This window comes from Ovis aries, chromosome 7 (genome assembly GCF_016772045.2).
Source record: "Ovis aries strain OAR_USU_Benz2616 breed Rambouillet chromosome 7, ARS-UI_Ramb_v3.0, whole genome shotgun sequence".
NCBI lineage: Eukaryota > Metazoa > Chordata > Mammalia > Artiodactyla > Bovidae > Ovis > Ovis aries.
This window is the reverse complement of record NC_056060.1, coordinates 86,212,437-86,240,123: the sequence shown is the minus strand read 5'-3', so window position 1 is coordinate 86,240,123 and position 27,687 is coordinate 86,212,437. Positions and strand designations below refer to the sequence as shown.

The 27,687-nt window shown below is 48.9% G+C and overlaps 1 protein-coding gene across 3 annotated transcripts; it reads left to right on the top strand.

Moving 5' to 3' along the window:
• The first annotated feature begins 1,497 nt into the window (after positions 1-1,497).
• Positions 1,498-24,310, top strand: ANGEL1 (angel homolog 1). Of its 3 annotated transcripts, none has more exons than XM_042252782.1 (10): positions 1,498-1,630; positions 5,951-6,529; positions 7,461-7,687; positions 8,155-8,224; positions 8,817-9,250; positions 11,545-11,671; positions 11,981-12,091; positions 20,918-20,987; positions 21,504-21,667; positions 22,364-24,310. In XM_042252782.1, exons 1-10 carry the CDS (start codon positions 1,528-1,530, stop codon positions 22,522-22,524), a joined length of 2,046 nt encoding a protein of 681 aa, XP_042108716.1. In that variant the 5' UTR covers positions 1,498-1,527; the 3' UTR covers positions 22,525-24,310. The 3 variants fall into 3 exon arrangements, with proteins under 3 accessions (XP_042108716.1, XP_027827874.2, XP_042108717.1); XM_027972073.3 differs by lacking the exon at positions 1,498-1,630 and adding an exon at positions 2,551-2,672; XM_042252783.2 differs by lacking the exon at positions 1,498-1,630 and adding an exon at positions 2,572-5,090.
• The last annotated feature ends 3,377 nt before the right edge of the window (positions 24,311-27,687 follow it).

Sequence of the window (27,687 nt, the reverse complement as noted above, 5' to 3'; positions counted from 1 at the left end):
GTGGAGCGGTCAGCACTGTGCTAGGAGGGAAAGAGGAAAAGGTGGCGATTGATGTTGGCCGGTGTGTTGGTGCGGCAACCAGGAACAGAGTGTTCACTGAGTAGTTCTGTTTTTCCTCTCAAGTTGGTAGGGAGATGATCTTCAAAGCAGGAACGGAAGCAACAGAACAGCAAGTCTGAAAAAAGTGGCCATTGTGAAAACAGGAGGGAGAGTGCTAGGGAAGAACACAGGATGGCTGCGGGAAGGTCACAGGCTAAAGTGAGGCTGCGGACCAGCGACCAACAGCTCTGCTCTGTGCAGTTGGTAATTTTATTCCCTGGCACTCGGCAGCCTACGTGTAAGAGCCAAGAAGGAGAATATGTCTTAACTTACCTAGGCAGGTGTCGTCAAAGAACAGATGGTAAGACAGTGGATAGCAGGCAGAGAGTGACTTTTAAAATGGCTCACAGGTTCAATGAAGTTAAAGAACAGATGATGCAAGGGTGAAAGAGAGAGAGGCAGAAAGCCGTGAGGTGATCCACGAAAGTGGGGGGTGTGAATTTATGATTTCAGAGGTGGAGCGGTATCCAATGATGGTACATCAAGGGTGTTTGGAGTACAGTGGGAATGAGGTCACCAGGAGGTGGTGACAGTGAGCTTCTCGGATTTGGGGTGACTTATCCACATTGATGATAGGAGGACTTTGAGGTAGGGCAGACTGTGAGTCCAGGGCTAGAGTTTTTGGTGAAAGAGGAGAAGTGGGCCAGAGGTCAAGAAAAGACTGGGGTGAAGCTGGAGTAAACGTTGATGAGTGCTTGGTACATCACTGATGAATATATCGAGTGCACAAACCAGGGAAAGCGTGAATGAATGAATGCATCAACTCAGACAAAATCCCATGGAAGGAGAAGCCTGGTAGGCTACAGCCCATGGGGTTGCAGAGAGTCGGACACGACTGAGCGACTTCACTTCAAGGGAACCATAACTTAGTCTCCAGATATGGCTTCCCAGGTGGCTCAGTGGGAAAGAAACTGCCTGCAGTGCAGGAGACCCAGGTTCCATCCGTGGGTCGGGAAGATCCCCTGGAGAAGAGAATGGCAACCCACGTCAGTATTCTTGCCTGGAGAATTCCATGGAGAGAGGAGCCTGGTGGGCTCTAGTCCATGGGGTTGCAAAAAGTCGGACACGACTGAGCCACTAAATACACGCATACATACACATAGTCTCCAGATAAGTGCCTTGATTTAGGATCTGATTTGGAACTTCAACTTTAGGTAATTATTGGGACAAAATGGAAGGACATGCAAGGAAGGTTTATTTAAGCACATATTAAGGAGGTCAATCTGATTTGGGGGGCTCCTTAGGCAGTTATGTGCTAGTTCCTAAGAGGCTTTCCAGTCTTCAGATTACCCCAGCAGCCTCTGCTTCATCTCTGGAGAAGGTAAGAGTAGGATTGCATGAAGGCACACGCCACCTATAGAGCTAAGGGGCCAGGGTGGGAAGGCCGCTGTACTGACTCCTCCTTCCTCCTTCCAGCCTTGCAGTGTTATGATGTACCCAGCTGGTCCTGGATCTGGTGACTCTCCAGAGGGCTTCCCGGAACAACCAAGGCGCCAGTCCCAAATCGGAAATCGCACAGCTCAGACACTGGGTACTGAAACTGGGGGTACTGAACGATCACTCCTTCTTTACAGTGTGGTCGGGCAGGAGATGGAGAGTGGGAAAGGGGAAGACAGGATTAAAGAGGTCTGGGTAGCACAGAGCTGGTGGAAGAACTAGCCTTCTTTTAGTGACATATATTTTATTCTGTCAACAAGGTTTATCTAGTCCCTACTATGTGCCTGGCATTGTCACAGACATCCGGAGGAAAATGAACCAACCAACCAGACTTGGTCCAGTTGCCTTTGTGGAGGGTTCCCACCTCCCTTTTTGGCTCCCTTACCAGTGGGACACCCCCTTTCTTCAAAATTACGGGGGAAAGGGCCCCTTTGGAACAGGATGAGGCAGGAGACAAAATCGTATGTGCTGAAGCAAGGAATGGACTTGATGTGTGACCTAAATCTAAGCTGGGGAAGAGAGTTAAGAAAAGGAGAAAAATGAGGAAGAGTTTTCTGTCTCCAATGTAAGCTGAGAAGGGTAAGATCACAGAAGTCATGCTGGGTGAGACCTTAAAGAGACAAAGTCTAGCCCCTCATTTTACAGACGTGGTAACCGATGGAAGGAATGGTTAGGTGGCGTACCCAAGGTGGACACCCAGTCAAGCGGCAGAAGTGGGAATAAAACCGTGGACTAGTAATAACACTACGGGGCCTGCAAGGAGGGGTTTAATGTTAAATGCCGGGGCACCTGGTGCCGCCGCCGCTGCCGGCAGCCAGGCCCTGCAGGCTCCGCTCGGTTGCCTTGGGAACTGTCTCCCAATCTTGGCCCTGCGTGCCCAATAAAGTTGTTGTTGAAGCGCAGCTGGGTCAAGTGAGCAAGGCCGGGGAGGCGGGCGGAGCCGGGGAGGCGGGGCGCGGAGCCGGAGGGGCGGGGCGGGCCCGGGAGCGGGGCGGAGCCGGGGGCAGGGCTAGCGGAGGGAGACCGGCTCGCCGTGACGGAGAGAAGGGGCGGCGGGCGCGGGCGGCCGGCCATGATCGCGTCGTGTCTGTGTTACCTGCTGCTGCCGGCCGCGCGCCTTTTCCGCGCCCTCTCAGGTACCGGCCCCGCGTCCTGAAGGGCGGGTGCCAAGCCTCCGGGCCTGCCTTGGCGGGGCCCCCGCGGGGTCTTGGGCGGCGTGCGTTGCGCGGCCGGCCTCACGACCGGTTTATCCTGGACTCCGCGAGGCCCAGGCCTGGCCGGCGACCCTCGTGGGCGGCACCCCCCCACCCACCTCCTCACGCCGGTGGCCTGGAGGCGTCGGGCCGCAGTTACAGCGTGGAGGCTGCCGGGGGAGGGGCGGAGCCCCCCCTCTCCCCCACTTTCTGGCCCCGCCGGCGCGGAGAGGCTCCGGGGCCCGCTGAGTCACTTCTCGGGGGGTCAGGGAGGGTTGGCCCCCTTGGGGGCCGAGGCGAGTGCCCGAATTCTCCGTGGACAGGGGCCCTTCGGCCTTTAGGGGTCTGTGGACTGAAGACCTGGACTTGCTTTGTCTTCCCCTGGGTCGACTCCACAGTCGCCTTTCCGAGCTGCCTCTCTGCGGAGTGTTTGGTTGAAAAACAGCAGAATCCAGAGACACGTTGAAACCTCATCTTTGAAACAGTTGTTCCGTGCGCTTAGACATGTCGTGGGTGGAGGCAGTGCTCAGCGGCGGCCTGGAGAAGAGTTACTGTTTAACTTTGCCGGGGTTTGCCCGCGCACCCCATTCCTGGCCTTTGACTTTTCCGAGGTTCTTGTTCTTAAGAGACCATCCGTTCCGCTCGGAGATCGCACAGCACTCCTGGACTTCTCTCTGGCATTTTAGGGGACAGGACAGACTAAGAAGGAGTTTTAGAATAGAATAGAGTAATTTCTATTTCTTAGAAATAGGTCCAGCTGTGTGCATTCTGCGCTTTTCCTTTTTGGAATTTTACATTTTGTGTGTGTAATATCTGTTACTTCATATTTCATATAAAACACTTAAAGTATGTACATGTATGTTTGTATCTGCGCACTAGAATGCAGGCTCCAGGAAGGCAGGGCTGTCTGTTATGCTCACTGTATCTACTGCTAACATACTACCCAGACTATAGTAGGCACTCAGTTCAGGAATCCGAGAATGTTTTGTGTATACATACTCCTTAGAAATGAGGAACTCCACAGAAGGCATTGCTTTCAGAGAACCATCGCATATTCCTCTAGCCATGTTGCTGCTATTTCTTGAGCTTTGCCACTGTTCATAATGGCAGCCTTAGTGACCTATACTTAGTGACCTCTAGTCCAGAGGTTTCTTGACCAGTAGCCAGAGTTTTGGCTGCCCTCCCACCCATAGGTGTGGGCCTCCCCCCATCCATAGGTACACACCTATTAACGTAGTCCTATTTGTGTATTTGGTTTCTACAGATTTTCTATCTTGAATGAAAATTCTGCTGAAAAACACAAACCACCACCAATCAAAACCTAAATTTGAAAACTAGTAACCTCACACATATAAATCAAAGAACTTTTGCCATTTGGTATAAATAGAGGATGTTTCAAAGGGCAGTGAATTAGCGAGTCCCTGAGACTAAAACCAGCAACCCAGCACATAGGTTTAAAGCAGAGTTTCCCACTCTCAGTACTATTGATATTTGGTAGTTCCTTGTGGAGCTGTCTCTCACTGCAGGATGCTCACAATCTCTTTATCCTGTAACCACTAGATGCCAGTAGCGTCCCCACAGTTGGGACGACCACTGTTCCTCCAGACGATGTGGAAATGTTCTTTGAGGGCAGAATCACCACTTTGAGGTTTGAGGGATCTAAATCCACACAGGCCATAAATAAGAGTGTCTTTCAACATTTGAGCCATTTTGAAGTTTTTCTTGCCTGAAAAAAAGGAACTGATGAAATGCGTCTCCAGTGATGGAGGGACATCATCCATGTCACTTGGGTGATATAAACAAGTGACTTAGTGTGTGTTGGTTGGGGGATGTTTTGTCTGCACCACAGTACTGTGCTTGGATTTTGGGGGCCTCTAATTTTAGAGTTTTTCCCACCTACTTTCTTTTGCCTGTTGGCTGTCATTGTGGCTGCTGTAGCAGAGAGGTGGCGGCTATCTCTTGCTGAGTTGTTGGCACCTTCTGATTTGCAGCCTCTAGAAGGCAATGGCTCACCACTCCAGTACTCTTGCCTGGAAAATCCCATGGACGGAGGAGCTTGGTGGGCTGCAGTCCATGGGGTTGTGAAGACTCGGACACGACTGAGCCACTTCACTTTCACTTTTCACTTTCATGCATTGGAGAAGGAAATGGCAACCCACTCCAGTGTTCTTGCCTGGAGAATCCCAGGGACGGGGGAGCCTGGTGGGCTGCCGTCTATGGGGTCGCACAGAGTTGGACACAACTGAAGCGACTTAGCAGCAGCAGAGCGCTATGGAATGGGAAAGCTGATAATGATATTTGTGAAGATTTATGAGTAGAATAAATAGCTTTGAGAAGAGGACCCCAGGCCTTTGCTAAAAGGTAGATTGTCCAGATTTTGAGACACCCTTTTTGTCTACTTTCTGTTGGAATGCATTCATAGACGGGGAAATTTATAGAACTAGAAAAGCTCTTGGGGATTATCCAATTCACAGTTCTCTCGTCCTCATTTTACAGTCAAGAGTAAGTCCATCTCACTAGGGGCATTGTCTAAGGTCACACAGTTTTGTTCATTTCGGTGCTGGGCCACAACCCACAGTTATGATTATGGTCAAGTGCTGGTTCCAGTGTCATGTGGCTCTTAGAACCAGAGAGTTGAAGTTAATAGGATTCTTAGCCTCCAGACAAAAGGAGCGTGGTTATATGTGATCATCTCTGTTCTCGATTATATGGGATAGCCATTCTTTCATTCACGCACAGAGTATTTATCAGATCCCTACCATGTAAATTAGTTAATACTTGTAAAGTCCTTAGAACAGTGCCTGACACATAGTAAGCACTTGGCTCTGGTGATGATTATGTTCCAGACCCTAAAACAGGCAGGTTCAGTGATGATACAATGGTGAGCACGGTGGATATGATTCTTGCTTGTATGGGACTTACTGGCTTTCTTGTGGCTCAGTGGTAAAGAATCTGCCTGCAGTGCAGGAGACCCAGGTTCAGTCCCTGGGTCAGGAAGATCCCCTGGAGGAGGGCGTGGCAACCTGCTCCAGTATTCTTGCCTGGAGAATCCCATGGACAGAGGAGCCTGGCGGGCTACAGTCCATAGGGTTGCAAAGAGTCGGACACTACTGAAGCGACTGAGCATGCACGCACACGAGACTTATATCAGAAGTTGAGAGAGGAGTGTGAGTTGAATGATGCCATCATCTTATAACATGGTATTTTGGCTTTCTTTTTAGATGCTTTCTTCACATGTCGAAAAAATGTCCTCCTGGCGAAGAGCTCGTCCTCCCAGGTAGAAGGCGACTTTGCCATGGCCCCTCGGGGCCCCGACCAGGAGGAGTGTGAGGGCCTGCTGCAGCAGTGGCGGGAAGAAGGGTCGAGCCAGGTGCTGTCAACTGTGAGCGATGGTCCCCTTGTAGATAAGGGACTCGCCGAGAGCAGCCTGGCCCTCCTGATGGATAATCCTGGAGAACAGGATGCTGCTCCTGAGGACAAGTGGTCCAGCAGGCAGCTGAGTGACCTGCGGGCAGCAGAGAACCTGGAGGAGCCTTTTCCTGAGGTGCTAGGAGAGGAGGAGCTGCTGCCGGAGGTCGAGGGCCCAATGTGGGCAGCAGTGCCCGTGCAGACCGGCCCCCAGTACACAGACTGTGCCGTCCTCCCCATGGGTGCGCTGGCCACAGAACAGTGGGATGAGGACCCTGCGATGGTGGCCTGGAGCATCGCACCGGAGCGTGTGCCCCAGGAAGAGGCTGCCGTCTGGCCCTTTGAGGGTCTGGGGCAGCTTCAGCCTCCCCCAGTGGAAATCCCATATCATGGTGAGTCTTGACAGCTGGTTGAGCGAGCCGGGGCAGCGGTCGTCTCGGAGGTGGGCAAAGCCGTTGCTAAAGAGAAGGCCCTTTTGTGTAGAGCTCTGCCGCCACATTCTGATTTTCTGAGACTTGCAGCGGCAAATCCAGAGGGGCCTTAGAGGTCATTTCATCTAGCCCTGTGGCCTTTTGAGATGGAGTCATCAAGGCTCGGAGAGGTGGCAGGACATGCCGAAAGTCACATAGCTAGGTAGTGGTAGAACTGAAAGCAGACCCTAGCTCTCATTCTCTGTGTTACTGGTTGTCTGGAGGAACCTGGGGTAAGGGTGGAGAGCTCTCAGGGATTTCGCTTTCTCTGCCCCAAACAGGATAACTCCATTTTTATCTGTGTTACATATTGGGCTTCCATGAAAATCTGGAGAATGAGGCTGTGCCTCACATAGGTTTGCAGTCCACTCTACAGCTAGCTCCCTGCTCTAGGGGATATAGGGGACACATTACAGTTTCTGGTTCTGTAGGCCCTTCCAGGTGTAGAGGTCAGAAAACAGCCAAGGCTGAGACTACTCTAGAAATGTCTTTAATCTCAGATGACTGTTAAGCGCATTCATCTGAGTGATTCCCTGGAGACCAATGGCTTTATCAAAAGTGAGGAGTTGCTGGCCATGTTTAGTGAATTTTAGTGGACTAAGTACCAGGTACTAAGCCAGGTACTAGGGATACAGTGGTGAACAGGCCAAGATTGTCTCTGGCTTTGTGGCGCTTACTCTCTGGTCTGAGGCTGTCCTTAGAGTGTTGTTCAGATCACCACAGAAAGGGACGGATGACAGGGAAAATGAGAAAGGGAACTTTGTCACAGTATCGCTGGGCCAGAGTAGAGATGGTAGGCCCTGTGGATAGCATGGACTCAACCATGGACCTCTTCTTCCCAACCCCTTTGCAGAAATCTTGTGGCGAGAATGGGAGGATTTCTCCACTCAGCCAGATGTTCAGGGCCTGGAAGCAGGGGATGGCCCTCAGTTCCAGTTCACTCTGATGTCCTATAATATCCTGGCCCAGGACCTGATGCAGCAGAGCTCCGAGCTCTATTTGCATTGCCACCCAGACATCCTCAACTGGAACTATCGCTTTGCGAATCTCATGCAGGAATTCCAGCACTGGGACCCGGATGTAAGCGAAGGCGGGGGCGGGCGGGGAGGGTGGGATGGATGGGGGTGTGCCATCTTGCATTTGCTTCGGACCCTGGCTGTTTCCCTGTGCCCTTAGAGAAATGAGTTCACCCACAGTTGTTCATGTGATTAGAGTCCGGCTTAGGATGGGAACTTGCTGCCTGGTATAAATGAGTTTTGGGCAGATACTAAGATGCCTCTCCATAGGTACACCCTCGCTAGCACCTTTAGGCAGGGAAGAAGACTTGAGGGATTCAAGGAGCAGGAAAATCCAGCTTCACTCGGGGCCTGTTCTTTGCTGGAGTGGCAGTCTGGGAAGAGTCAGCCCCCAGAGGAAGTGTCAGTGTGGCCCAGCCTGAGACCCACAGCAGCTTCCCACGTGGCTTCAGCGTCCGCTCCTGGGGTGGGAGTCACACTGCGGTGCCCTCCGTTACCCTGGAGTGACTGGTCTCTGTGTCGTTTCCCCAGATCTTGTGTCTCCAGGAAGTCCAGGAAGATCATTACTGGGAGCAGCTGGAGCCCTCTCTGAGAATGATGGGTAATGCCGCTCCTTGGCACGTGTGCCAGGCTTTTTTCCTTCCACCCTGTCTGCCCTCTATTGAACACACCATCTCTTCTTTCATCTCAGTGAACCCTCTCACCTGTGAGCTAGCTCCCTCGTGTGGAGTAAGAAGAAAAACAAGAGTCCTGAAGTTTTAAAGTGGTTCTGACATACATTGCCATTTATTTACATCTATTTACCAACTCTCTGAGGCTGAAATTATTACCCCCGTTTTATAGGGAGGAGACTGAGATTCAGAAAATTTGACTGACTAGCTCAAAGGTCACAAAGCTATAAATAAAAAAGCTCATAGCTTGTGGAGCCTGGACTCCAACTTGTCTTACCCCGGAGTCCATGCTTTTCCTATCACACCCTTCTGTCCCTCCTTCCCCTTCTAGCTGCACAGCCATCTGGTTACCGCTGTAAGGGAACCTCTGCAGAACCCAGGGATGTGTCAGGACACAGACTCCCCCGTGTTGAGCAGCAGGAGCGGTGCACTGGGCACACACACCTGGGCTGCTGGCATTGGTTGGAGGGATGCAGGGTTCAAGGACTCTGACCGATCTCCTTGGCCGGGTGTTCCTTGCAGGCTTTACCTGTTTCTACAAGAGGAGGACCGGGTGTAAGACAGATGGCTGTGCTGTCTGCTACAAGCCCACGAGATTCCGTCTGCTCTGCGCCAGCCCCGTGGAGTACTTTCGGCCTGGCTTGGAGCTCCTCAATCGGGACAACGTGGGCTTAGTGTTGCTGCTGCAGCCACTGGTCCCAGAAGGTCTGGGGCAAGTCTCGGTGGCCCCCTTATGTGTGGCAAATACCCACGTCCTGTACAACCCACGGCGGGGCGATGTCAAGCTGGCCCAGATGGCCATTCTCCTGGCCGAAGTGGACAAGGTGGCCAGGCTGTCAGACGGCAGCCACTGCCCCATCGTCCTGTGTGGGGACCTGAACTCCGTCCCCGACTCACCTCTCTACAACTTCATCAGGGACGGAGAGCTCCAGTACCACGGGATGCCAGCCTGGAAGGTGAGATGGGAGCGGCCACTGCTGGCTTGACTTACAGGGGGATTGGGGTGTGGCATGCAGGGCTGCTTCTGTGGCAGGGACCCAGGGGACTCCTGTGCTGCCTCCCTCCTGCTTTCTCGTGTCCTGTTGATAGCTCTGGTACCCATACCTGGAAGTTGGGAGCTCGTGAGTGCCTTTGGTATCCTGGAATCCTTTCGGGTTTATCATTAATTTATGTTTAGTTTACAAGTACATAAGTAAATGCACAGATATACACAAGTACCTCTCTATAAGGATTCAAGCATTATTACGTGACTCAAAGGGGAGACGTGGGAAATGGAGGTGATAAAGCGGGCTTAAGACCAAAGCCCGCTTTATTACCTGCATTTCCCACGTCTCCCCTTAGAGTCTCGTAATAACTGTTCAGAGTTTGGTGCTGTTCTTCCAGGTCATTTTCTGTGCATTTGCAGTGCTACCTAAACTGCTCTGGTGATGTAACTGTCATAGTCTCTATTTATTAATCACTAACTCTGCCAGATGCTATTTTAAGCACTTTACCTACGTTAACTCATTAGTTTCCACAAATTCTATCATTGCTTCTATTTTATAAGTGAGAAACTCAAGGCATAGAGAAAGTTAGGTCATTTACTCTCTATAGTTTGTGCAGGTCCTTAGTGGTGGAGCCAGGATTTGTAATCAGGTGGTCTGGCCCCAGGGCTCTTGCCCTCCAGTACTGTGCTGAGACTGCTTCTAATGGCTGATATCTACTCTATTGTATGTGTTTGTAAACATGACATATTACTGTATATTTTATTTTCTAGCTTTTTTTTTTTTTTACTTAACAATGCACATATGTATCTATCTCATTCCTATTGACTGCTGAATCTTTGTAACATAGCTGTATTACAGTTTTATTGTGCTTCATTTAGCCCTGCTGAGGAGCATTCAGCTTGTGCTGATTCCTTTATATGTCACTTAATCTCCTTGTTTCTCTCTTTTGCTCCTGCTGATCCAATTTGTTCCTTAACTTTTGGCAAGGCGCAGTGGTGAAAGGACGTAAGATGACTGAATTGTTGTCGAGCCCTTTGGGCTTTTATTTTAATGAGGTTACTTAGGTGCCAGCGATGTCCTGGTTGCCACATGCAAAGAGGAAGGCATTATCCTGCCAGGAGGCTGCTGCTGTTGCCAAGGGGCTCAGGGAATGAGAAGTAGACTTGGGAACGGCCTCCCACATGACAGCTGCCATTAAGCAGAGTGATTCAGAGCCCTCATTTGGAAGCCAGACAGTCCTGCATCCAGATCCCTGCTCTGCCACCTTGGGCAAGTTACTTCCCTCCCGTGAGCCCCACTGGCCTCATCATATCCTGGGGAATATGATGAGACCTACTTCTGAGGGTCTTATTTGGTGGATTCACTAAAATAATGCACACAAAGTGTTTTCCAGTTCCTGCTTCAAAGGGAGCAGTCAATAATTGGTAGTGGTTATTGTTGTCAAGATTCTTAGTTGTCTGTGGTATTATTATCCCATTCAATAGGAGAGGATATGGAACCCAAGAGGTGTTAACTGACTTGCCCAAAGTGACGCAGCTAGTAAATGGCCATTCAATTGAAGGTGTTTCCTTCTGATGGCATACTGAAAGTGTTTGTCCTTTGCGGGCAGAGAGATTATCTCCCCAGTACATGGCTAATGTCTTGCACCTAGTTGGCATTCAAATATTTGTTGTTTGTAAATGAAATAAAGGGGATTTTGCTACATTCGTTGGAGATGTGCAGATGACTGATGCTGCCGAATGTTTCCCCTACTACGTTCCGTCTGCTCCCAGGCTGCTCATGGGCTTTGACTGAGGATGGTGGCATAGATACGGTAAAGTGCTTTGGTGCATTTCCCATTTGGTTTGACCCTGTGATTTCCCAGTAATGGGCTTTAGATGCTAGACTTCGATCCAGAAGATCCAAAGATCCAAACAAGCCTTTTCCCCTGGCAAATTAAAGCCCTTGAAAGCGGATTCTCCCTGGCAGAGTAGTGTAGATTTTTCCAAGGTGAAATTTAGGGGACCCTGTGTTCACATGGTTCTTTTTTCTTTGTTTCACAGACCTTATTTTCTTTCCCCTTATCCCTGTCTCGTGGACATTTCAGTGTTTCTAATTAAAAAAAAAAAAAGTTTTAATTAGTTCCTTATGTTTAACTTTCCCGAGACTGACGTGTTTTGTACATAGTGTGACTGTGTGTGTATGTTTGTCCATATGTCCCCAGACATGGGCTTCTCTCTTTCTCCGTCTCGGATTCCTCATTGCCGTCTGCTCTTCGCTCATAGGTATCTGGACAGGAAGACTTCTCCCATCAGCTTTATCAGAGGAAGCTGCAGGCCCCACTGTGGCCCAGCTCCCTGGGTATCACTGACTGCTGTCAGTATGTCACCTCCTGTCATCCCACGAGCTCAGGTGAGCACGTGCGGTTGTCCTGGTTGGTTGTCCCTCCCTGCCCGTCTTGGGAGAAAGCTAGCACCTCACTGACAAGAGAAGGCGTAATTCCCTCAGTTCTCTGAGCACATTCCTTTATACTTTGCATCGTCCTCCTCGTGGTCCCCCAGTGAAACGGACAACTGTCCACCATAGCCTTTGGAAAATCTCCTCGTCTTCCGGGCCAGACTCCCTCCGTGTCCCTACACTGGAAGCTTCTTGGGATTGAGGAAGTCCCAGCACGTGGCTCCTCTTCCTTCCTTTCACTGTATGGCTTTCCCTGGTTTACAGAGAGACGCAAATATAGCCGAGACTTCCTGCTGCGTTTCCGCTTCTGTAGCATCGCCTGCCAGCGACCTGTGGGACTGGTTCTTCTGGAAGGAGTGACAGACACTAAGCCAGGTAACGGGAGCTCAGCTTGTTCCCTGACTTGTCCAACTAAGTCAGCTTGGTCTTCTTTCCTCTTCACTTCTAATGTTTGTCAGTTATGTGGGTTTTAGTCTTTTATAGGTATAATTCTTAGATATTAGCTTCTGGTAAAAAATACACTTAAGGGGAAGGTCAGTGAGGTTCACTGGCCATGTGCCATGTATTGAGAACATGGACTAGGAATCAAGAGACTTGGGTTCTAACCAGCTTTGAGACCTTGAGTATGCCAGAAGCTTTGTAAGCTAAAGTTGCTAATACATACCTAGCATGTGTACGGAGAAGGCAATGGCACCCCACTCCAGTACTCTTGCCTGGAAAATCCTGTAGATGGAGGAGGTTGGTAGGCTGCAGTCCATGGGGTCACTAAGAGTTGGACATGACTGAGCAACTTCAATTTCACTTTTCACTTTCATGGATTGGAGAAGGAAATGGCAACCCACTCCAGTGTTCTTGCCTGGAGAATCCCAGGGATGGGGGAGCCTGGTGGGCTGCGGTCCATGGGGTCGCACAGAGTTGGACACGACTGAAGTGACTTAGCAGCAGCAGCAGCACGTGTACGGCATATATAAGAGAGAAAACAGACGTGAAAATCGTAAGGTGACAGTACTCCTGGTTGTAGTAAAAAGTTACTCCTACTGAGAACTTTCAGATGGTGCATAGCAGAGTATATACTTGACATTCTCCACTTCTTGTCTGTGAAACTACTACTCCAAAGCAACAAGGAGAATGACAAAAAAAACCAAACTCCATCTTTGAGAACGCTAGGAGACCTGAAGATATCTGAAATCAGGAAGCACAGCACAGGTGGAATGGCTGCAGGAAGCACTGGCTATCCGGCTGGAGGAGGTGCGAAGAGACTCGTCTGTGGGGCGTGTATGAATCTCAGGAAGGACCGGCAGGGTGCATTTCCTCATGGTGAGGCACGAACCTTGAGGCACAAAATCAGAATCCCTTGTTTCATCAATAGGAATAGGATGGCACAGGTTGTGAAATGAAATTGCCTGAACCCTTTTTGTCCAGAGAGGCGCTGGAGGAAAGACTGATCAAGGAATCAAGCCATCTTTGCATGAAGCAGTCTGTTTAAGTGGCAGGGTGGAGATGAAATGCTTACGGAGCTACACTTTTTTTTTGGCTGGGAGATGTAAAGGTTAAAAGGACTCACACAACCCTGTGTCGTAAGGAAAATGCCCATTACTTGGAATGCAGATCCAGAGGATGAAATTTAAGCTGCTGAGCTCAGGAAAGAAGTGGAATAAAAAGTGAAAAAAAATCACTTAGAATGAAGCCAAAATTAGATGCAGCACAAGAGAGAAGAGGAATTGCTGAAAACAAGAGGCAGAGGCCAGGAAAGAGAGAAAGTGCCAGAGAGACTATGACAGGAGTGGAAGTTACGGAGATTGAATATATACATAATTGGCGTTTACAAGGAAGAAAGCCAATATCATGGCACAAAAGGAGTATTTAAAGGTAGGATATAAGGAAGATTTTCCCAAGATGAAGAGATCTGAATCTTTGGATTGAGAAGGATATACGACGTCTCAGGGAAAACTGAGGAGAGTCAACAGTAAGACCTCCAAATGAAGTTAACAGAAGTCAAAGATGAAAGAATCTTTTGGACAAAAAGAGTGGGATACCTTTTTTTTTTTTTTTTTTTAAATCCGGCTACCTTTAAAGGTAAAAATAATTAGGTAGGCTTCAGATTTCTTAAAACTAACATTCAACTCTAGAACACTGGGAGAGTAAAGTTTCCAGGGAAGAAGATATGTCTCAAGAATTTTATACTCAATCCAAACTCTTTCTTGAAGAAAATGCTAGAAGAATAACTTAAGATGACCAAGCAGTGACTGAAAAAACTGTAGTATTAACAAAAGGACTGGTGGTAAGCAATGGATTCATCGTTTTCTTGAAGGAATTTAACTTGCATTGGCATTTTACACAAAGAAGGGAGCATTTCAATGGCTTGGGTTTTTTTCTTATTTGCAAAGCTAATATATTATTACAGCGGTGGTGATAGCAATAATAACTGCGCAGAGCGACTGGCGTGCGCCAGGAACTGGGGTAAGTGCTTGTGTCAGCTGGACTCAGGCAGGGAAGCTGTGGATGAGTGTTTTAAGAATTCAGAATCCTCAAGTTAAACCTTAGTAGGATCCCACATACGTAATTCCATGTTAAGAATAGATTGTTTTTAAAAAATCAGTACTGTACTTGAAACATAAAATAAGCATTTTGATTTAATAACGAAATAACTTTAAACACATACTGACAATCACTTTGTAAGTAGAATCATTATGTAGGGGGAAAATATCCAGTTCACTAACAGTGCCCAATAATAGCAGTATTTTCAAAACTGAGATTAAATTTGAGTAAACACACCCATCCTCCACAAACCGTGAACGTGCCTTTCTGTTTGTTCAGTACCCCCATCAAGGGCTAAACAGGCTCCTGAGTCTAAAAAGCTACCATCACTTTTAGTAGACCATGAGTAGAAAGATGAGTTCAGTACCAGGAGATCATTGTGTGTCCTCTTTTTTTCTGGAGGACTTGTTTAGATGTGCTATCAAATAATATTTCCAATCTGGCGCCAGAGTCATCCAGCCCAGCTGTGCACAGTAAAACTTGCCAACTTGACTGTGATACTGACTTTAATGGGAAGCATCTCAGTTGCAAGAGGAGCTCAGTGGTAGGCAGTGATGGTCTGACTTTCCCACAAGTTGACATTGCATGGTACAAGTGTGTTCTACATAACACGTATGAAAAAAAAGAAAGAAACATTGTGATTCTCACGCTCCCTCATTTTCTTTTTGAGGGAATACTTCATAAGATGGGAATCTAAATTTTAAGTCCCCCTTATAAATATTTTAAATTATTAGTGGTTTCTTCTTTCCAGTATGGTTCTTAAAGACACCAAAAGGGGTTACTATGTTTTCTTTTTCATGAGCACTTGCATATTTCCATTTATTTACAGAGCTTTGGGTCTTTTAACATGCCAAGAATAAAGCGTGAGCCTAGTTAAGGGCATTCTAGGAAAAAAAACAGTTGCTAATAGATGACTTTTGTAAGACAGTGGACTAACTATTTACTGGAGAAGGCAATGGCAACCCACTCTACTATTCTTGTCTGGAAAATCCCATGAACAGAGGAGGTTGGGAGGCTGCAGTCCATGGGGTCGCTAAGAGTCGAACATGACTGAGCGACTTCACTTTCACTTTTCACTTTCATGCATTGGAGAAGGAAATGGCAACCCACTCAATGTTCTCGCCTGGAGAATCCCAGGGACGGGGGAGCCTGGTGGGCTGCCATCTATGGGGTCGCATAGAGTCGGACACGACTGAAGTGACTTAGCAGCAGCAACTACTATTTACAAACTGGCCAGATGGCCACAGAGCAAAGCTATCTGATCAGGTTTTGAACCAGGAAAATTCAGAATCCAGCTTTTGGACTGGCTTATTTCTGCACAACTTGCTATCCTTTCCCCAGGTATTTGCAGACCTTACTTTCTCTGCTGCTACCAGTGCTGAATGCTCCAGGAAGCTGTCTTAACTCAGATGGGGCCAGTTGGGGCCGGTGTGTTCATGCAGCCTGGTAGGGCAGCCAGAGGTCTGGGTCCCGTGTAACTGCCAGAGCGGTGCTGTTCGTACACAGAGCTGCAGGGGGAGAACTTGCTGCTGAGAGAACCAGTTTTCCTTTCTCTTTGGTTTTTCTTTTCATGTGCTAAAAAAACCAAAAACACTTGATTTTTTTTTGTTTTTTGTTTTTTGTTCTCACACTTGTATGAGGTTTTAGTAAGAGTAAAGGTCTAGTTTGGAGATTAATTTAGTCCATTGTCGTGCGGGCTCCAGTATTGCTAAAGAGAAGTCTGCTTCTATTTTGATTCTTGATCCTTTCTTTGTATGTCACGTATTTTGCCTCCCTGAGACTCTGGTCATTCTCTCTAATCCCTTGATTTCTGAAATGTCATGATGGTTTGCTGGTAATTTCTTCAATAATTTTCTACTCTCTGTTTCCTTTTTTTGGAATCCCTTTTAATTGGATATGGGCTTCCCTTGTGGCTCAGCTGGTAAAGAATCCGCCTGCAATGTGGGAGACCTGGGTTCAATCCCTGGGTTGGGAGGATCCCCTGGAGAAGGGAAAGGCCACCACTCCAGTATTCTGGCCTGGAGAAGTCCATGGACTGTGTAGTCCATGGGGTCGCAAAGAGTTGGACACAACTGAGCAACTTTCACTTAATTGGATATGGTTGTTGTTTAGTCGCTAAGTTGTATCCAACTCTTTGCAACACCATGGACTGCAGGATGCCAGGCTTTCCTGTCCTTTGTAATCTCCCAGAGTTTGCTCAAACTCATGTCCATTGAGTGAGTGATGTTATCTAACCATCTCATCCTCTGTTGGCCTCTTCTCCTCCTGCCCTCAGTCTTTTACAGCGTTAGGCTCTTTTCCAGTGAGTCTACTCTTCGCATCAGGTGGCCAAAGTGTTGGAGCTTCAGCTTCAGCATCAGTCCTTCAAATGAATATTCAGGGTTGATTTCCTTTAGGCTTGACTGGTTTGATCTCCTTGCAGTCCAAAGGACTCTCAAGAGTCTTTTCCAGCACCGCAATTCAAAAGCATAAATTCTTCAGTGCTCAGCCTTCTTTATGGTCCAACTTCACATCCATACATGACTATTAGAAAAACCATAGCCTTGACTATAGGGACCTTTGTCAGTTAAGTGATGTCTCTGCTTTTTAATACAATGTCTAGGTTTGTCATAGCTTTCCTTCCAAAGAGCAAGTGTCTTTTAAATCTCATTACTGCACTTAATGTCCACAGTGATTTTGGAGCCTAAGAAAATAAAATCTGTCACTACTCCCATTTTTCCCTCTTCTATTTGTCATGAAACAGATGCCATGATTTTAGTTTTTCAAATGTTGAGTTTTAAATCAGTTTTTCACTCTCCTCCTTTACCCTCATCAAGAGGCTTAGTTTCTCTTTACTTTCTGCCGTTAGAGTGGTATCATCTGCATGTCTGCAGTCTTGATTTCAGCTTGTGATTCATCCAGCCTGGCATTTCACATGATGTACTCTGCATAGAAGTTAAATAAGCAGGGTGACAGTATACAGCCTTGTTGTACTCCTTCCCCAATTTTGAACCAGTCCATTGTTCCATGTCTGGTTCTAACTGGTGCTTTTTAACCCACATACAGGTTTCTCAGGAGACAAGTCAGGTGGTCTGGCATTCCCATCTCTTTAAGAATTTTCCACAGTTTGTTGTGATCCACACAGTCAAAGGTTTTCATGTAGTCAGTGAAACAGAAGTAGATGTTTTTCTGGAATTCTCTAGCTTTTTCTATGATCCAACGAATGTTGGCAATTTGATGTCTGGTTCCTCTGCCTTTTCTAAATCAAACTTGTACATCTGGAAGTTCTTGCTTCACGTACTGTGGAAGCCTAACTTGAAGGATTTTGAGCATTACCTTGCTAGCATGTGAAATGAGTGCAGAAGCAGAAGATATTAAGAAGAGGTGGCAAGAATACACTGAAGAGCTGTACAAAAAAGATCTTCATGACCCAGATAACCATCATGGTATGATCACTCACTTAGAACCAGACATCCTGGAATGTGAAGTCAAGTGGGCCTTAAGAAGCATCACTATGAACAAAGCTAGTAGAGGTGATGGAATTCCAGTTGAGCTATTTCAAATCCTAAAAGATGATGCTGTGAAAGTGCTGCACTCAATATGCCAGCAAATTTGGAAAACTCAGCAGTGGCCACAGGACTGGAAAAGGTCAGTTTTCATTCCAATCCCAAAGAAAGGCGATGCCAAAGAATGCTCAAACTACCGCACAATTACACTCATCTCACACACTAGTGAAGTAATGCTCAAAATTCTCCAAGCCACGCTTCAACAGTACGTGAACTGTGAACTTCCAGATGTTCAAGCTGGTTTTAGAAGAGGCAGAGGGACCAGAGATCAAACTGCCAACATCCATTGAATAATTGGAAAAGCAAGAGTTCCCGAAAAACATCTGCTTTATAGCCTATGCCAAAGCCTTTGACTGTGTGGATCACAGCAAACTGTGGAAAATTCTTCAAGAGATAGGACTACCAGACCACCTGACCTCCCTCCTGAGAAATCTGTATGCAGGTCAAGAAGCAATAGTTAGAACTGGGCATGAAACAGCAGACTGGTTCTAAATCTAGAAAGGAGTACGTCAAGGCTGTATATGTCACCCTGCTTATTTAACTTCTATGCAGAGTACATCGTGAGAAACGCTGGGCTGATGAAGCACAAGCTGGAATCAAGATTACCGGGAGAAATATCAATAACCTCAGATATGCAGATGACACCACCCTTATGGCAGAAAGTGAAGAGGAGCTAAAGAGCCTCTTGATGAAAGGGAAAGAGGAGAGAGAAAAATGTTGGCTTAAAACTCAACATTCAGAAAACTAAGATCATGCCATCTGGTCCCATCACTTCATGGAAAATAGATGGGGAAACAATGGAAACAGTGAGAGACTTTATTTTCTTGGGCTCCAAAATCACTGCAGATGGTGACTGCAGCCATGAAATTAAAAGACGCTTGCTCCTTGGAAAAAAGCTATGGCCAACCTAGACAGCATATTAAAAAGCAGAGAGATTACTTTACTGACAAAAGTCCATCTAGTCAAAACTATGGTTTTTCCAGTAGTCATGGATGGATGTGAGTTGGACTATTAAGAATGCTGAGCACTGAAGAATTGATGCTTTTGAGCTGTGGCGTTGGAGAAGACTGTTGAGAGTCCCATGGACTGCAAGTAGATCCAGCCAGTCCATCCTAAAGGAGATCAGTCCTGAGTGTTCATTGGAAGGACTGATGTTGAAGCTGAAGCTCCAATACTTTGACTGATGTGAAGAACTGACTCATTGGAAAAGACCCTGATGCTGGGAAAGATTAAAGGTGGGAGGAGAAGGGGACAACAGACAACGAGATGGTTGGATGTCATCACCGACTTGATGGACATGAGCTTGAGTAAACTCCGGGGGTTGGTGATAGACAGGGAAGGCTGGCATGCTGCAGTCCATGGGGCTGCAGAGTCAGACATGACTGAGCGACTGAACTGAAGTAACATGTTGTATGGTAAATCTCGTTGACACATATTAAACTCTGAACTTTAAAGGCAGAGCAAAGACAAGTTTTAAAATATCCACAGGAAATTCCTGAGACTTGGCAGTATATCAAACTACCAGTAGTTGTGACACGTGGGCTTAGTTGCTCTGAGGCACGTGGGACCCTCCCGGATCAGGGACTGAACCCATGTCTCCTGCATTGGCAGGCGGACTCTTTACTACTGAGCCACCAGGGAAGCCCTGTTCCTAGTTCTGTTTAGTGTTGTGAGTTTTGTTTTGCTTTTAGTTTGGGTTTTTTATTTCTTTTTTGGTCATAAAGGAGTGTTGAATTATGTCAAAGGTTTTTTCTGTCTATTCAGATGATCATGGTTTTTGTTCTTCAACATTCTGTTAATTGATTTTCAGATGTTAAACCGTTACATTTCTAGGATAAAAATACTTGGTCATAGTATACAACAATTGCTAATTCAGATTTTCTTCTTTTTCTTGAGTAAGTTTATGTAGTTTTTGTCTTTTTAGGAATTTTTTCATTTTACCTAAGTCATCTAGCTTGTTGGTATACAGTTTTTAACTGTATCCTTATAATTTTTATATTTCTGTAAGGTTGGTAGTGATGGTCCTCTCTTTTAATCCTGGTTTTAGTAATTTGAGTCTTCTCTTTTTTTCTTGGTCAGTCTGTCTTAAGTGTTTGTCAATTTTGTTGATCCTTGTTATTCTATTTTCTTAGTTTGCGTTGTTATAACAAAATACTATAGATGAGTGGGTTATGAACAACAGAAGTTTATTTTTCACTGTTCAGGAGTCTGGAAGTTCAGGGCCCAGGTGCCAGCATGGTCTGATTCTGGTGAAGACTCTGCTCTGCTTGCTAACTGCCAACTTGTAGCTACACACAGCAGAAAGAGGATGAGACAGCTCTCTGGGATCCCTTTTAAAAGGGCATCAATCCTATTCATGAAGGCTTCACCCTCAATGCCAGGTTACCTCCTGAAGGCCCCACTTCCTAAATGCTATCCCATTGAGGATTAGGATTTCAACATATTTTGAAGAGACACAAATATTCAGTCCATAACACTTACTAATGTCGGTTGTTGTTGTTTAGTCGCTATGTCTGATTCTTTATGACCCCAGGAACTGTAGCACACCCAGTGGGACCTGTAATAATATTCCCTCTTTCTCTCCTGATAATGGTAATATGTGTGTGTATATATATAGGTATGTGCATAGGTATATATAGGGTGTGCATACATATGTATATGCATACATATGTAGATATGTGTAAATACACAATGGATTGTCTGGGATAAAAGATTCTAGAGGAATATACCAGGGATTTGGTAATGTTGGTTGCCCCTGGGGAGAGGAATTGAGTGGCATGGGCCCCAGAGTAAGAAGGAGACTTTTTCACTGAGGTTTTTCTCTACGTTTTGTGTTTTGTAACCATGAGACTGTTATTACCTATTCTAAAACTTAAAGTGTAAATTTTTTTAAAAGTTGCTGAACCCGGGAAGAGATGTCTGTGTTAGAGGCTCCTGTCGGTCTGCTCCCTGAAGTTCCTGACTCCGGTCCATTGTTTTCTTCTCCCTTCATGTTTTCTCTTTCCCTTTCCCCTCTGGAACGATCCAGTCAAGGATCTGAGTGCCGTTTCAGGGTGCAAGGTTCTGGCCCTCCTTCCCTGTCTTTGAATGAAAAACTCCTCTCTCTGGTCTTCTGCAGAGCGACCTGCTGGCTGGGCTGAGTCTGTCATTGAGGAAGACACGTCTGAGTCTGAGCCAGACGTCCCCAGGTAATTTTCTTCCAGTTCCCTCTGCTTGCATCCCAGCTCCATTGAGGTGTATTAGAGAGGCTCCTTTTGGCCTTCCTGGGCCTGATGTGGGGGAACGCTTTGCTGGGCTTTCTCTTCCTCCTAAGACATGATAAGGTTATACAGGTGTGCAGAGGCCAGAGGCGACCCACCCAGGTTCCTAGAAATGAGAACCCCGTGCACGTTTCCCTAGGGAGTAAGGCCTCACAGAAGAGCCTGCTGACCCACAGACAAAAGCACATGAGGTATATATACTTCACCAGGTAGCAAGAGGAGGGTGGCTGATAAGGAACATCATCAGGGCTGAATATAAATGTGTCTGTTTCTGGGCTGATTTTAGCTAAGACTCTCTGTCTCTGGTTAGCATGGGAAGGAACTTGCTGAGGTTGAGTTATTTGGGCTCCTCCATTAAAAAGCTTTATAAAATCCACAGAGAAGTCACCTTGAGAGAAGTTCAGTAGTGTTTGCTGACTGGTTATCGCCCCCTCCACCCCGTAGGACTGTGGGCACCATCCAGCACTGCCTGCACCTGACCTCGGTGTATACCCATTTCCTGCCTCAGCATGGTCGCCCAGAGGTCACCACAATGCCCCTGGGTCTGGGAACGACAGTGGATTACATCTTCTTCTCAGCTGAGTCCTGCGAGAGTGGGAACAGAACTGGTAAGCCTGGTGGATCCGGGATTCCCAGACGCCACCCCCAAGAGTCTCTGGGAGCTGATGGTAGGTCAGGCATCTGATCACATGACTTGGGCTGCTGCGACCTGCCTGGCAAAGGAGCAGATCTCATACCTGCCTGATGCTGGTCATCCTCATCATACTTCCCTTAGGCCCTTTGCCCGGCTTCTCTTTTTATCTTTGTAGCAGAACAAGCCATCCCTCCTTTCTCAAAATAGAGCACCCGGAGGTGATTGGATTTGTTCAGTGGCAGCTGGCTAGTGAGGGTCTTGGTGAGGTTAGAAATCCAGTTTCTTGTCTTCTCGCCCTTCACTGTGGTCACAGTGTGGCAGTCTGTCAGCCCCACGCCTATTTTCTTTAAAGCACGTCTTTTACAGTGTTTGGATTTTATGTTTAAAAATCAGATTTTACATAGAAACTCTGGGTTTCCGACTTCTCTCGGAAAGTCGGAAGGTCTTATAATGCTAGGCTTGGAGGGGCATTCTTTAGTTTGCTACAGCCCCCGAACACACTCACTCCATTCACTGACATGGAGCGTCCAAGAGGCCGCAGGAGGTGAGAGGGAGGGTGGGCCGCCGAGAAGATGCAGCGTCTTGAAGGTGAAGCTCCCGCAGGCCCCCTCCTGCCCCGGGACATGTGGGGGTGGCCGCATCGCCCACCGGCCTCTGCTCTGTGCTCCAGATCGCAGGCTGTATCAGGATGGAACCCTCAAGCTCCTGGGCCGGCTCTCGCTCCTCTCTGAAGAGATCCTCTGGGCTGCCAACGGCTTACCCAACCCCTTCTGCTCTTCAGACCACCTCTGCCTACTGGCCAGCTTCGGGATGGAAGTCACCGCCCCATGACGGGCTCCCAGGGGAAGAGCGCGTCTTCTCTTCCAGAAGAGCTCACCGGATCAGAGACTGTGGAAATATCCCACGCTTCTGGAAACTTAGATCCAAGAAACTTAACGTCCCCTCCCTGCCCCCTCCTCGTTCCCTTCTCCCCCACGGTTAGATTTTCTCCAGGCCTGTCCACATTCTCTGCCTGTGGTCCCTGCCCTGCCCCAGCCTCTTCCTAATCCTGTGCCACGTGAGGGGGTGGCCCCGGGAGAGGCACAAGCGGGGGGTCCCCCCTTCCCTCCGTGTATCCAGCGCTCCCCACTGATTTTTGATTACCAGGGTTGTGGGAGCTACTGATCTCCTTGATTATTTATTTTCAGGCCATTTCTTGGTGGTGCCTTCTGACCCGACCCTCTCCCTGCCTGAGACCCGTGGGCACAGCCCTCCTGCAAACACACACATATTGAGCCGCGCTCTTCTGCGTGGTCACGCCTGTCTCTGACCAACCCCCTTGCCACACTGGGGCCATGGGTCACGGGCCCTGCTCTCCCCTTATCTTCTGTTTCATTAGGCATTCATCCGGCCAACCAGGGGGTCCTCTCCATCAGGGCTCTGGAACAAGTGGGCCCTGCAGACTTGGGTGCACTTCCAGTCTTTGCAGCCTCTGAGCCTCCTGCCCAGAGTGCCCCACCGGCCTGCGTGCTTCCCCCAGGGCTTGTCCTTTTCCCCAGGCTGCCCTGTGGCGGGTGGAGGGTCAGTGGGCAGAGAGAGTGATTTGAGGTTCAGAGCGCTTCAAGGCTGAGGAGAAAGAACTGTCAGGAAACTCAGGTCTCCCTGGAGGACCAGGGTGAGGGTGGGAGTCCCGGGGCAGGAGAGCAGGCAGCGGACTCGAGACCTCAGGGACTTGCCCCCTTGCCTCACACACCTCAGTTGCAGCTTTCCGTTCCTCGCCTCCCCCTGCTTTTTACTGTTTGCTGCCTACCACATTCCCTTCCCTTTTTTTGCCCCTAGAAAAAAGCCCGAGATTGAGCCCAGGCCAAGCCTTCTCAGTAGAAAGGCGGCCTTGGGCACAAGTGGCCTGAGACCCGGACGTGGCGGTGCCTGAGGGTTTGCTCCAGCTGGCCCGGCCTCTGCTGCTCGTTGTCTCTGCTTTCCCTCTCTCTGGCCCATTCAGGGAGCTCCCTCGCCCACGCGAGTCACCTGCAGGCCTCAGCCTTTCATTGCTGGGCATGGCGTGGGGTGTTCCTGGCCAGCTCCTCCTCATACCTCCCGTCACTCAGAGTAGCTGAGTGGCCCTGCAGATGTGGCCCCCAGAGCGGGACTGGAGGATATAGCAGAGAGAGGCTAAAGTTAGGGACAGTTAGCTGAGGTTCACATTTGCTCCTTTGTGTTTTTTTGAGAGCCAAAGACCCAGCTTGGATTCTGCTGCTGCATTCATGGTTATAAGCTTTCCATGCCTCGGTTCTGGGGAATTTATCTCTGCGTGTGTATTTTTAAGCATTGTTTCCTGGGTACTGGGCATGTGCCTGTCTGAGCCCCAGGCCCATCTGTCCACACCCCACCATCCATTCTGTCTGTCTCTTCCCGGACATCTAGGGCGGTCTCCTTGTTTCCTGGAACTAGGGCCCGTCAGCTCTTCTCTTCTGCCAGGCAGTGTAGTTTAAAAATGGCTAAAGATGGCAGAGGGCAGGAGCTTGATAGATAATCTTCTCCGTGTTTTCTTACTTGTTTCTGTTTTGGAAATGAAAGGGGGGTTTTAATGGTCATTGGAATTCTCTTTTCCAAATAAAGGTTTACCTGTCCCCCCCAACTGTTGGTTATTTTATTAGGATCCCGAAGGGCATGGGGGAAGGGAAGGCCTGGAGAATGAGCTGGGCAGAGAGCAAGAGATTGACCTGGGGTGGGGCCTCTAACCCTACATCTAGACCACAGAAAAGGGTTGTCATCTCCCCTAGGTAACTGAGTGGATGCCCACTGCTCTGAGGCCCATGGGAGGAACAGAGCCTGCGTGCAGCCTCCTACCCTGACCTTCAAAGGGTGCAGCTCTCCATCCTCTCCCAGCTCGAGGAGAGTGGTCCATTCAGCTGCCTTCATTCTTACTCCATCTGCTGCCCTTGTCCAGGACGAGAGAAGTGCTTTCCCTGGTCAAAGCTGTGGCAGCTGCATGAGGCTTGACGCACATGGCTGATGCCTCTTGCGGCGTTTCTATTTCTGATCATCATCTCTTCCCTTTTCTGGAGCCAGGCCTGAGCTGCGGGCCATCTGTTGCCGGAAAGCTGTCCCTCCTTTACCAGGCCCCGCTCCTCTGGGACTTCTGTGTTCCCCCGCCTCCTCACGCAGCCTTTGTGCCTGCGGGGAGAAGCCCTGAGGCCAGGTGGGGTTTAACGCCTCACCTGAACAGAAGCCCAGGCTTCACACCTTTGAATCAGTATCTGAGAATCTGTTACTTAAAGCTCCCCGGGCACCAGTGGAAACAACTGGGTTACGATTCAGCAGAAAGAGAACTTAGTCAGGGATTAGGAGCACCGCCTGTCGTCTTGGCCTGGTCGCTCAGTGGTTGTGGGTAAGTTAACCCCTCCCTGTGTTTCAGATATCTTGGTGAAATGGAAATTAAAGTATTGTTTTCCACTCATCAGGAATTTTCAGATCTGAAGTTACATTGTTTGAAAGGATGCTAGGAATCCCAGAGTATTATTGGTAATTACAGTAATTGGTAATTATCGGTAACAGTTGGGAGTTAAGGATGGCCAGTTTCCCCTAGGCAGTCTGGACAGTGCACGGGCTCAGAATTATTTTATAGCTCCTAAGCTCTGAGGCGTGTCCCCAGGACTCCTTTCCTGGCCTGCAGGGCTTCCCTGCGGTGACCTGGATTTACGCAGCCTCTGCACGGCGCATTGATTCAGGGGTTTCAGGGCGCTTCCCTTTCCATGATCAGCAGACAGCACTGCAAGGTGGCAGTTCAGGTGCGCAAGCCTTACCTTTACATCTGAGGAAGCAGAGATCCAAACAGGGAAACAGACTCTCCTTTGCTTGATTTCTTGCCACCCAGCTCCTCAGAACACAGCCTCTTCTGGGAGTAGGACGGCCAGGTTGTCTCGTAAGGCAGACATGGGGCTGGGTCTTGGAGAAGGGAAGCAACCAACCAGTCCACTGCTGGCTTGTCTTAAACCCTGTTTTTTCTCTCTCGTTCTTCCCCAGCTGTAGCTCCTCCCCAGAGGGTTGTTTCTTGATTGGTTACTTAAGGCAAAGTGGCTTGCTTTCCCCTGGCGGGGAGCAGGCGGGGGCCTGCCTCCTTTAGTTCCCCCGCACCACTGCCTATGTTTAGGGAGAGGGCTGTCCCGAGGCCCTACACTTCCACACTCTTCCCCCTGCGCCTCTCCCATCACTTTTCTCTCCAACAAACGAGGTGAGCTCTCCCGGTTTAAGAGGCTATGACCTTAAGGTACGTCAAAGGTACCGCCTTCTGCCCCACCCCTTGTCAGTTACCATGCCCATAAGGCCAGAGTCCTCACACAGCTAGTGTGGAGGCTCCACACTTAACATCCTTCCAGGTCTTGTCTTTCCCACGACCAAGTCCTTTCTGGCTGGGGCCTGGAAGGACCGCACATTCCTACGTGGGCTGCTCAGGGTGCAGCGCCCCCAGGCCAGCTGAGGTGGCCCGTCTCCACCATCTGCCAGGCGTCAGCAGGCCCCTCGTCCCTTGGCAAACACTGTAAGGGTTAGCAGGCGGCCCTCACAGGGGCCGGGCGACTTGGTCTTCGGTGTGATCAGCATGTGTCACCACTGCCCTCCGCAGTCGTGGTCAGGATCCTCGTCAGGTCTTGGCAGATGGGGGTGCAGAGCTCCAACCTCTTCATTTCCAGGGCTCTGAGAAGTGCCACCTGCATTCAGAGGTCCAACCCACGATAGTCATGTGCCTAAATCAGGCAGGCACGTGCTGTGAGCTTGGAGCAAAGGGAGCAGCAGGAAATGTCATCCTCCCAAGAGGCTGGCTTCTGGTCCTCTCTGGGGAGTCCGTGATGGCACTCAGCTCTGTGTCAGTTCTAAGAAAGTGGCTGCGCCGGTATCCACGGTGAGCCTTGGGTGACTCATGGCCGACTCAGCCCAGCACTTAACCCAGCCCCTGTACGTACGAGAGCAGTCCAGGGGCCCATGGTGTATGAGCCCGCATCACTGAAACCCACCCACAAGGCCCTTTACCAGCTGGACTTGAATATGTACATTACACGCACTGCCTTTTGTGTGAAGGGGGTATAAGCCAAGTTATTTACAAACTCTGGTTACCTTTATCGAAAGGCTCTTTTTTTGGTATCGTTTAAGTGGATTTAAATGATCCTGTAAATAACTTAACTTCCTGTTTTCAATGGTGTACAGTCCAAGCCCTTCGTGGATTCCAACAGACCACCTCTCTTCTTCCCAGTGGTCATGCTTCACCACAAGGCTCCTGAAAGTGCGGGAGTCTTGCTGTGCTAGACCACACGTCTCGTTAGGGCTTTTTGGGGATTGGCTGGGATAAGAAGTAGGAAATACGCTCCCTTCTCCTAAGCCTAGGGTTTCCTTTCAAGCTGAACGAAAGGAGAGCAGAGAAGTAGGGAGCAAGGGTTACAGGTGAAAAGATGCCTCTGTGCAGGTCAGGTTGCAATTGTCTGGACCTGCCTTAGAGCATAGGAAGAGGTCCAGGGCTGGACAGACAATGCAGAGGAAGAAGGGGTAACAGGTAGAATCAGGGGTGTTTTCCAAAGCTGTGTCTTTAACCACCATAGGTTCTGCACCGGCGACCGTGATGAGAAGGGACTTGAGATCCCCATTGCTATGGTTTTCTGAAATAGCCTCCTCTCCCAGGAGAACACCCAGCCTTCCTCCTCCTTCCTTCCTGGTGGACGGCTGGGGACTAGGAGAGGACAGTCGGGCTCTGGAATGCTCCTGGGGCCTCCGGGGGGTGGAACGGGCTGTATGAAGGAGAAAGGGCTTCTTTTACAGCCAGCAGAAAAGATCTCCCAGATGAGGAGTAAAAAGGGCCGAGTGGCTTCAGCAGGCTGAGGGGTGTGACAGTCTGGGACCCCAGAAGTTGTATCATGACTGCCGGGGCTGCGACTCCGGTCAGGTTCTCCCCCTGCCCCCCCGGAGCTGCCGCGGCTGACAGTGGCGGGTGGGGCGGCTGCAGCCCCAGCTCCCAGAGGGAAGAAG

Excerpts from the sequence above, each read along its gene's own strand:
- ANGEL1 (XM_042252782.1), top strand. The coding sequence starts at position 1,528 with ATGATGTACCCAGCTGGTCCTGGATCTGGTGACTCTCCAGAGGGCTTC. Across the intron at positions 9,251-11,544 it reads ACGGGATGCCAGCCTGGAAG|GTATCTGGACAGGAAGACTT; the intron begins GTGAGATGGGAG and ends CTTCGCTCATAG. Across the intron at positions 21,668-22,363 it reads CGAGAGTGGGAACAGAACTG|ATCGCAGGCTGTATCAGGAT; the intron begins GTAAGCCTGGTG and ends TCTGTGCTCCAG.